A 10,796-nucleotide genomic window follows, 5' to 3' on the forward strand; every position below is an offset into this window, starting at 1 on the left:
TTTCCAACATACTTTAACCAATAAGGCTGGTGTAGTTATAATGTGTGCAAAAGCCCCTATGGATCCTTGAGCTTCCAACCACGCCAGGGAATTTAAGTAAATGAATGTGTGAATAAAATGTTCCTTGTTCATAATCCTTTTGCAATTACGAGAATATTACGAGAGCATATTGCCCTGTCATACTATTTGCTTCTTTTGTACTCTCAACCCTGGTTTGAAAACAGACCAGACAACATGTTTAGGACAGCTTGGTATCATGGCTATATATCAAGGAATTATTTAACATTCCTCAACTAATTTGAATAAAATGATTTCTAACTTAAGGGCACATCCAGTTAGGACAACCTGTCATGTCTGCACTAAACCAGGGCTGTTGTGGATGCTTGATGCACAAATGGAAAAGAAAAATCTCTCCATAGTGCAACCGTGACCACTAGAACAGACTAGAGAACACTGAATAACATGACGCCTCCCAGTGACATACTCAGCCATTCCTGACCCAGTTATCCGGCTTAACCACCTGAATGTAACATTATAGTTGTTGCTCTATATCTACAGCGACCATGAGAAAGAAGACAATGACTATATGACAATCCTTGTGTGTCTCTGTTTTGTTTTTAATTTGCTACACTGCAGATGACGACAATTGAGTAGACACCAGTTATATACAGGAGCAAAGGGACAGATAGACCTTACGGTTGGGATTTCATTTCATTTTTTTCTTGTGAGTCAGTATGTCTTTCTTGCTACGGTTTTGCAGACAAGTGGTTCTGACCAAAGAAACCTCACTGGGTAAAAAAAATTACAGGGCTACAGTGTTGGCTTGACTGTAGACAAAAGGATATTTTGTGAGTACATTAAATAGACTTCTCCAGGTCCATAAAATATTGAAATTCTTGAACTGTTTGAATGAGGGACTCTTGATAAAACTGACTACAAAAAAGAATATGCAAACATCTTCCAAAACATGGCCCGATCTATATCAATATAAAGATGGCCTGGTGAGAAACATTAACTAACTGCTTCAAAATCACAGAGCACATCAAGCACAGGGTCTGAGTTCACCCAAAACAAATCAACTTTTTTAAAAGTATATTACGCTTTGTACTCTGTGGCCTTTCACCTTGGCAAACTAAAACTGTAAACTTTGGCAAATCAGCATCTCTGGCAGTGACTAAGCATCCAGGTCTTTCCCTCTTACACTCCTTTAGGATTCTCTGTCTGTTTTACTGGGAAGTGAGCCCCGAGAATCTCAGTCAAGTGGAAAGGGTGCTGTACCATTTGATACCAACAGCAGGGGAATCGAACAAATTGGTCCCCAGGGTTTAGGAGACATAATGAATGTCCAAACGGGGTTGATTGTTCTTAATAAAGTACTTTCCTTTCCCCCTCCAACTCTATGTTGATTTATTCCCTACTCTCCCCTTCACTGTTTGGTCACACAGCATTGCCCTTTGATGAGAAGGACACTGCTTGTCACTGGCCACTTGGGTGTTTCCTTTTTTTCCTGGTGGTGGAATATCAATAAAGATTTACACACTAGTTGTTCTTCACTGTGTCCTATACCTGAGCACACATGACATGGGGGATGGGGAAAAATAAGCATTCCCACTTTTAGGGGGTTGTGCAGTGAAGGAAGAAAAAAATGTAAAAAATTTTAAAAAGTACTTTTCCTGATGCATACTTCAGGTGCAGAGTCTTAGTCACTGATGTGGGCTGTGCTGACACTCCCAGTGCATTGCTGAGGAGGTGCTGCACTGTTAGAGCTGCTATATTCCAGATAGATGATAACTGTGCTGTTAGGGATCCCACATGGCATCATTCAACACACAGCAGGAGAGTTCTTTGAATCAATATCGATGCGGCACTCACATCACTGAACCAGCTGAATTATACGGTCGATTCCAATGCCATGTCCCTCGGTTTAGTGGGTGCAGCTCGGACCTTTGCCAGGTGGGGGCTGAAGTCCTGCTCCAGAGGATTGGAGCTAGACTGACACTCTGCTGCGCTGTCTTTCTGGCGAAATGTTAAAGGTGTAAACGTGTTGCCTACCCTCTCAAATCAGTATGAGAAGATTTCATGACATTATTCTGAAGAAGAGTTAGGGACATCCTTCCTGCTGTCCTGACCACTCATCCATTCACTAAAAAGGATGATCTGGTCATTTATTTTGTTGCTTTTGGGAGCTTCCTGTGTACAAATACAAACGCTGTGTCCCCTACATTACGGCACTCTCTACATTTCGAACGGCTGGAGGCAGTGTGACGGCCTGAGGTCATGAAAAATGTCATATAAATGCAAATTCTTTCCTTCTTAAACTCTGCTGACTGACTGAGCACGCACCAAAATTCAGATGAAGAAAATCAATGGAATAAAAGTTGCTCTCTTAGAGCCCACACATTTACAGCATTTACACAAATATTTTACACAGGTAACAAAATGTTCAAGAGGATGGAATTCAGATTATCCATTTCTAAGCTCTTAAATGAAACAATTCATGTGGAAAAAAAGAACTCTCGTGATTACAACAGATTTGACGAACTATTTGAGTGAATGGGAATGACCGCACTCTGACTGAATGAAGCTCAGTAATAGTTAGCCTTGAGTCAAGGACTTTATTCTAACTGTATTGACAACTCCTGGTTTCATTCAGTCTCACTTTTGCCTCAATCCTTCTTTCATAAGGAGCTTTCAGAAGGTTTCGTCGACAATTTGTGAAGCCTCGTTCTCTGTCACCAAAGCTTTTGCCTGTCAATCTGAAATTCAGTTATATTTTTTCATTGCAATGATTTGAAATGAGAATTAATATGCTTTATATTCACATGTTTATTTTGTACTATTCCTCCCCACTCTTCCTCCTCAACAAAAATCGAGTTCTAATCAAATAACACTATAGACAGGCAACAAACTCTCGCTCATTTGAATGCTGTCATTTCAGATTATTGCACCTTATTTTGTGATTTACTTGTATTCCTGAAGGTTCAGATTCACTGGTCACTGTTCAAAAGCCCTCTGGCACATCCCAATTGGTCATTATTCAATTGGGAACCTGGACCCGGAATGGTGGCCGTCCATTCCACTGTGGCAAGATTGGACAGTTGACTGTAATTATGCTCCCACAGGCTACATGGATGTTTTGCAACAGAAGAGACGATTCTGATCAGGAGTAGGAAATCTGACTGAATAGTTTTTGTCCCTGGGCTAGGGAGGCTACAGTGAAGCTACTGTTGCTGCCCTTTCTCCTGACACAGCTGCATGGAGCATACATCCACTAAATCATACTGTGGGCTCAATTCCTCCGCTAATGTGTCAACCGCTCCTTCCTCCTGGGCCAATCGAGTGTTGTTATATAAACATCGTACCTCCCTCTAACCCTGAATCGCAGAGTCACCTCTGCCAGTTGTAAAAGGTCAGTGACCTAAAGTATTGGTTTGGTTTTTTTTCTCCCAGAGATGCTGAGCATATCTGGCATTGTTCTGTTTACAATCTCCACTTGACCACCAATTGACAAAACTACTAATCCTATTAAACACAAAACATAATAAAAAAGCAGCCAGCCCAAATTAGCCTCTTGTCATTGTCTTTGCACTCGGGGGGTTAAAAAACAACCTGAAATTTAATGTCACAATTTAACCATGTCCTTGTGTGTCATCTCCATCATCTGTGATGAATGTTTACAAACCTATCTTATTTCTCATGCTTACAGTGTACATATACATCTCACATTAACACCTTGTCAAAAAAATGTATTCTAAGAATTTAAAGATCCTTGTGTTTGCAGGATCTGAGATCGAATGTTATAGCAATTTAACCTTGCATCATCTCTGTCTGCTGCAGATCCTGAATCATTAGCTATTTCATAACTGTTTTGGTTGAAATGTGGTCTCAGTAAATTGAATCCTGCAGATCTTCATACAAGGAGATCCTGAGGTAATCGAATTGGGTTTTTTGTTCTCATTCAAATCGTACAAACGCAAAAGGAAAAAAGAAACCGATGGGTTCATAGAGGGGAATTGTGTCTGAGACTGGTCTGGATAGGATTTTAAAGATCACTGTGCCCACTTTGAGTCCTGAGGTTTTCTTGCCTTTCACTGCTTCGCCTTCATTCTAACATGGCATCCAATTGGTCAGCCAAGTCATCAAACATGCTCCCTATGTCGTCTAGAATGCTGCCTGTGCTCTTAACTTCAGATGCAGCCCTGTGGAGAGAAAAACCATTACAGTTCATCTGTATGAGTAATTGAAAAATTGAAAGCCTATTTATTTAGTCAGCCGAATCGTTGAGATATACTCCGTCTCAGTTATTACTTCAATATTTTTAAAACTTACTCCACTTTAGAGTCTGTCAAAAAGGCAGCAGGCATTTGTAGATGTGCCTATTTCTGCCATTGAGTGTTGAGATACAATATGGTAATCCACTTGTTCCTTTTAAATCAAATGCTTTCCTCATCAACGGCAGGAAGCTTTTATTTCCTCATCTGTTCCATTCCCCCACCTCCTCCATCTCTTGATTCCTTGCTAGAGCAGCAAACTGCCATCCACGTTTGCTTATTTATGTTTGTCTTTCACAGTATGCTGTTCATTTGTGGCAGTCATGAGAGAGAGAAGTTCAAGTCATTAGATAGGGGAGTGAATTCTTACTTCGCTTACTCCCCCCAAGTCCCGCGGCTATGCCGTCAGACAACCCGATACCAAATGGGGCATCGAACCCCAAACCTGAGCCCAGTTTGTGTTGCTTCGTTTGGTGAACAATAACTACTTATCAATCAGAATAAAAGCTGGATTCTGGAAATACAAAATAAAAACACGAAGTGCTGGAGAAACTTAGCAGGTTTGGAAGCATCTGTGGAGAGAGAAACAGAATTAAGTTTTTGAGTCCGGTACAACTCTGCTTTGAAGAAGAGTCATATAGACTCAAGACATTAATTCTATTTCTGTGTCCAGAGATGCAGTCCGACCTGATGAGCTTCTGTAGCATTCCCTGTGTCTGTTTCTCAATTAGGATTAAATTCCAACTTCTTGTCGAATTCCAGTTTTCATTGCCCCGCCATTTATACCCCTATCCCGAACTTTGGAATTCCCAACTGTGTGCACGGATGAGACAGAGGCAGCTATGAAGGGAGATTAAATTGAATGGCGCAGTTGTAATTTTTATTGTGCTTGAGGAGGTGAATGAGTGGGGGTTAGTGGTGTGGCATACAGCAGGTGAGGGAAGATGCTGCAGGAAATAGTGAGACCAACAGAGTTTCAGCCTTGGTGCGAAGTGGGTACAATAGCAGAGATACAGTCAGTGTGAAGTATCAGAGAAAAGACTTACATTGGTGGAGTGGAGAAGACCATTGACCTTCTTTAAGGTTGACACGGTGGCTCAATGGTTAATGCTGCTGCCTCATAACATTAGGGACCCAGGTTTGATTCCACCCTCAGTGACTGTGTGGAGTTTGGACATTCTCCCTGTGTCTGCGTGGGTTTCCCCCGGGTGTCCTGGTTTCGTCCCACAATCCAAAGATGTGCCGGTTATGTGGATTGGCCATGCTAAACTGCCCATAGTGTCCAGGGATGTGCAGGCTGGGTGCATGGGAAATGCAGGGTTACAGGGATAGGGGTTGGGTCTAGGTGAGTTGCTCTTCAGAGGGTCAGTGTGGACCCGATGGGCCAAATGGCCCCGTTTCCACACTTTAGGGATTTTATGACTTTTTCAACAGAGCTGGACATTCCTCCAGATGGCTGAGACTACATTGGTTGTGGGTGGGGACTAGACTGGCACACTCTGGTATTCCAGGTGGCACAGGTAAGGCAGCCTGGGCACTATCCAGAGGGTTAAGGAGATGCGTTTGGAAAGAGGTGGGCAAGAAATTGTGCTATCTCTCGTAATGAAAAGCCCTTCAGAAAGCGTGATACAACTTGTATTTAACCAAATTTTTAAAAAAGACATTCAGCCCAATATTTCCACATGTGGGGAGAAATTAAAAGAAAGCTCCTTAGGATAGTTACCAGGAAATCTCTGAAGGAATTCAGGAGAAAGGTGTTTACTCAGTGAGTGATGGGAATGTGGAACTCCCTACGACATGGAGGGATGGATGTGCACAATACATAGACACATTTAAAGAGAGACTAAACAAGCAGCTGAGGGAGGAGCCAATGGAGGGTCACACTGACAGAGGAGGATGAGGAGAAGTGGGCATCAGATTAAGATCAAAATAGATACCAGCAAAGACTGTTTTAGTTGAATTGTCTGTATCGATTTGTGAAATCCTCTGTACATTATGTACTGTCTGTACTGCCTTGTTACATGGAAACAAACATCTCTTCAACTCAATCAGTTCTTGTACTCCAGTTTCTCCCTTATGTTTCTAATAATCATAGCCCAAGTTGTGGGAAAGCAGGATTTTTTGGCGGGAAATGACCAGCACAGATGTGATGGACCAAATGGCTTCCTGTCCTGTAATGTTCTCCGATTCCTTTGTCAGTTGTGCAGGAACAAACACACCTGCAACTTAGAGGGTCCTAACCCCAATCTCCGAAGACCAGCTGAATCAGTGCATCTTATTTTGCAGCTCTCCCTTCCTGTTGCTCAAACCTGCTGCTGAATCTTGTGCCCGTTCCTGTGGTGAGATGTGTGGCTGGAAGGGAAGGGTGTCCTATCGACTTCCAGCCTTCACCAGGCTGAGATTACCTATGGATGGCCCTCAGTACCTGCCACCCTTTCGGGCCTCAATTGGCAAATTAGGGAAGACCCTCATCCCACTGCCCACTAGTACTAATCCAACCCAGACTCCATAATGGACCCTCTTGAGAGTGACTGATTGGCTCGAGGTTGAGGCCATGTTTAATTGAAGTCATCGAGCCATATAGCACAGACAGGGCACTTTGGCCCATCATGTCTGTGCTGACCTACCTACATTAATCCCACTTTCCAGCACTTGGCCCATTGGGGAATTCAAAACTATAGGACATAGGTTTAAGGTGAGAGGAGAAAGATTGAAAAGGACCTTTTCACACAGAGGGTGGTGCGTGTATGGAATGAACTGCAAGAGGAAGTGGTAGAGGTGGGTACAATTATAACATTTGGATAGGTACATGAATAGGAAAGGTTTTGAGAGATATGGACCAAACGCAGGCAGATGGGGCTGCTTCAGTTTGGGAACCCTGGTTGGCATGGACCATTTGGACTGAAAGGTCTGTTTCTATGCTGTTTGACTCCATGACTCAGGAGGGGCATGGATAGGATGACTAGGCAAGGTCTTTTCCCTGGGCCAGGAGAGTCCAAAACTAGAGGGCATAGGTTTAAGGCAAACGAGAAAGATTTGACAGGGACCTAAGAGACAACGTTTTCACACAGAGGGTGGTGCGTGTATGGAATGAGCCATCAGAGGAGGTGGTGGAGACTAGTACAATTACAACATTTACATCTAGATGGGTATTTGAATAGGAATGGTTTGGAGGAATACAGGCCGGGTGCTGGACCGAGTGTGTGGTCAGCGTGGACGACTTGGACTGAAGAGTCTGTTTCTGAGCTGTATGACTCTATGGCTGTCATTATTCTGTGCTCATTCACATAACGTTTTAAAGATTGTGAGGTTTCCCACTTTCACCACCTTCCCAAGCAGGGTATTCCTGATTCCAACCACCCTCTGGGTGGAAAAGCAATTCCTCAATCCCCTCAAAACCTCCCACCTTACACTTAAAAATTACTGCCCCTCATTACTTACTCTTAATCTAAGGGGAGGAGCTGCTTCTTATCTACTCTGTGCATGCCCCTCGTAATCTGACACACCTCAGTCACATCCGCCTTCAGCCTCCTCTGCTCAAAGGGAAACTACCCAGGTTCACTCTGTGCCAAAAGTATATCCAGCCCTGGCAACATTCTGGTAGATCTCAGTCTGCACTCCTCCAGTGCAACCACATCTTTAGAGGGTACAAGAGTATACAATTCTGAGAGCTCTAGACAGAGTGGATAAGGAGACCTCGCTAGAGAGGACGATAAACAGTAAGCATAGAGGACGAGGCATCATTCTTACTTAGTCAGTAGAGGGGTTGGGGATTTGGATACCTTAAGAATTGTCGAATCTCTACAGTGTTGAAACAGGCCCTTCAGCCCAATAAGTCCACATCAACCCTCTGAAGAATAACCCACCCTGACCCATTCCCCTACCCTATATTTACCCCTGACTAATGCAACTAACCTGCACATCCCTGAACACTATGGGTAATTTAGCATGGCCAATTCACCTGACCTGCATATCTTTGGACTGTGGGAGGAAACCAGAGCACCCGGAGGAAACCCACGCACACGGGGAGAATGTGCAAACTCCACACAAACACTCGAGGGTGTAATCGAACCTGGGTCCCTAGTGCTGTGAGGCAGCAGTGCTAACCACTGTGCCTCCGTGCCGCTTAAAGGGCGGGAGAAATACTTATAGCATTTAAGAAGAAATCAGATCTGCTCTTGAAGTGCTATAAACTACAGGGGTTACAGACCTGAGGGCTGGAAAGTGGGGTCAGATGGTGTGGGTTCCTGTTGGCCAGCACACACACACACTATGGGCTAAATGACCTCCTTCTGTGCTGCCCATGCCTACGGTTCTTTGCCCACCTTAACCGTGAGGCAAACCCAGGCACTGTCAACCTCAGTTTGTCACGCGCATGACCGAAGCTACACCGAGCGACTTACTCTACTCGTTGCCCCTCGTCGTGTTTGATCTTCTCCTCCACGGCCTGTAGAGCTGCTGCCAGTGAGGCGCTGGTCTCTTCCAGCTTCAGTTGTGCTACTTCAGTGGTGGCCATCTCAGTGGAAGAGCCAGCTATCGAGGACCTGGGTGGCTTGACCGGGACTTGCTGGGGCTGGGCACCGGCGATGGGTTTAGCTGGACTCGAACACAGGGACGGCGGTGTGCTTGCTGCTTTGATGGTCGGTTGCTTGGCAGGAGAAGGGACAGGGGTGGGGCCTGCACTCAGGGACTGCAGAATGGTGTGGGGTTTGATGGGTTTGGGTGGGGTCAGGGGGGGAGGTAGGATTGGTTTTGGGGACACAGGGGGTGGGGCACGTTTCACTTCTGGGGAAAGAAAATGATGGAGAGAAATATCCATGTTAAGAAAACCAGCAATAGACACTGATTACATTTGAGTGTAGCTGAATAACTGGGCCTGAACAAGACACCTGCCAGACAGCTTGAGGGTTAGCACTGAAGAAACTACCCTCATGTGCTGTTTCACAACATATAACACCGTCCCCTTCATACTGACTCTATAAGCCCCTCCAAGCCACTCATGAATTCTGGGTCATCCAAGATGGAGGACAGGAAACATTTCTGCCTGTAACAGCTGCTCCTTTTTTTGAGGTATTTTAGGTGCTGGAGGTGATTTCCTCAAATTCCAGGAGCTGCAATTACTGTTTTATATGCTATTGCATTGTTTTGGAACTTTCGAAAAAAAAGTCAAAACAACAGCAGTTTTAAAAAGGAGAGGGACAGACAAAGGAAGCACATGGTGAGGTCAGTGCAGGAGAGAGAGAGGGAGAGAAAGAGAGAGAGAAAGAAGCTGACACCAGAGAGAATCTGCACAGTTACTGCCTTTGCTGTTTGAACTCATGTATCGCTGGACATTGGAGTGCGTCTGGGAAAATTAATAAACACTGAAATTCATAACTGACCTTGGAGGAACTGTTTGAGCAAAGTTCACAGCACAGAATTAGATAAGTTAATCATTGTTTTAAGTAGCCAACAGAGAATCTACAGTAGTGAGCAGAGTGGGTTCTTTCTTGATTATATGTTTTTTGAGATATATCTCTTGACTAAACTTAAAATATAAGCCGTAACTATTAATCTAACCTGGAGGACTGTTTTGTAGAGGAATAAGACGGTGTTATTTTCTGGGTCTGTAGATTGTGAAGGAGCAAAAATGGCCTTTAGTAGAGTGATATGTACTTCTTGTCAGATGTGGGAGGTTAAAGAGAGTTTAAGGGTTATTGTGGATTATATCTGCAATAAATGCTGTTGGTTGCAATTCTTATCAGATCAAATGGATCGGTTGGAGAGACATTTAGAAACAATGAGGAATTTGCAACAGCAACAGTATGTGATGGATGGCAGTTATAGGAAGGGGGGAAAGTCTTAGACAGTCACATAGATGGGTTAACTCCAGGAAAGGTCAGAGAGGTAGGCAGCTAGTGCAGGTGTGTTCTGTGGCTATACCCATTTCAAACAGGTATGCTGTTTCGGAAAATGTAGGGGGTGATGGATTCTCAGGGGAACGTAGCACGAACAGCCAAGTTTCTGGTATTGAGACTGGCTCTAATGTAATGAGGGGTACATCGGCTTCCAAGAGATCAATTGTGTTAGGGGACTCTCTAGTCTGAGGTACAGACAGACGTTTCTGTGGCCAGCAGCGAAAAACCAGAATGGTGTGTTGCTTCTCTGGTGCCAGAATCAAGGATGTCTCAGAGAGGGTGCAGACCATTCCCAAGGGGGAAGAGGGACCAGCAAGAGGTCATTGTACACATTGGAACCAACGAGATAGGAAGGGAAAGGGTTGAGATTCTGAAGGGTGATTACAGAGAGTTAGGCAGGAATTTAAAAAGGAGGTTCTCGAGAGTAGTAATAGCTGGATTACTCCCAGTGCTACGAGCTAGTGAGGGCAGGAATAGGAGGATAGAGCAGATGGATGCATTGCTGAGAAGCTGGTGTATGGGAGAAGGATTCACATTTTTGGATCATTGGAATCTCTTTTGGGATAGAAGTGACCTGTACAAGAAGGATGGATAGCATGTAAATTGGAAGGGGACTAATATACTGGCA

General features: G+C 44.1%; 1 protein-coding gene across 11 annotated transcripts in view; it reads right to left on the bottom strand.

Annotated features, from left to right (window-relative positions):
• Positions 1–926: 926 nt before the first annotated feature.
• The window catches only part of caskin1 (CASK interacting protein 1), a 651,040-nt gene continuing 641,170 nt past the window's right edge, over positions 927–10,796 (bottom strand). For all 11 annotated transcript variants that reach the window (XM_043711216.1, XM_043711218.1, XM_043711212.1 and 8 more), the window contains 2 exons: positions 8,675–9,056; positions 927–4,199 (listed from right to left, as the gene is read on the bottom strand). In XM_043711216.1, the coding sequence (XP_043567151.1) occupies positions 4,103–4,199; positions 8,675–9,056 (479 nt within the window). In that variant the 3' untranslated portion in view covers positions 927–4,102. The remainder of the gene's footprint in view (positions 4,200–8,674; positions 9,057–10,796) is intronic.

The sequence above is a fragment of the Chiloscyllium plagiosum genome, chromosome 21 (genome assembly GCF_004010195.1).
Source record: "Chiloscyllium plagiosum isolate BGI_BamShark_2017 chromosome 21, ASM401019v2, whole genome shotgun sequence".
Taxonomy (NCBI): Eukaryota; Metazoa; Chordata; class Chondrichthyes; order Orectolobiformes; family Hemiscylliidae; genus Chiloscyllium; species Chiloscyllium plagiosum.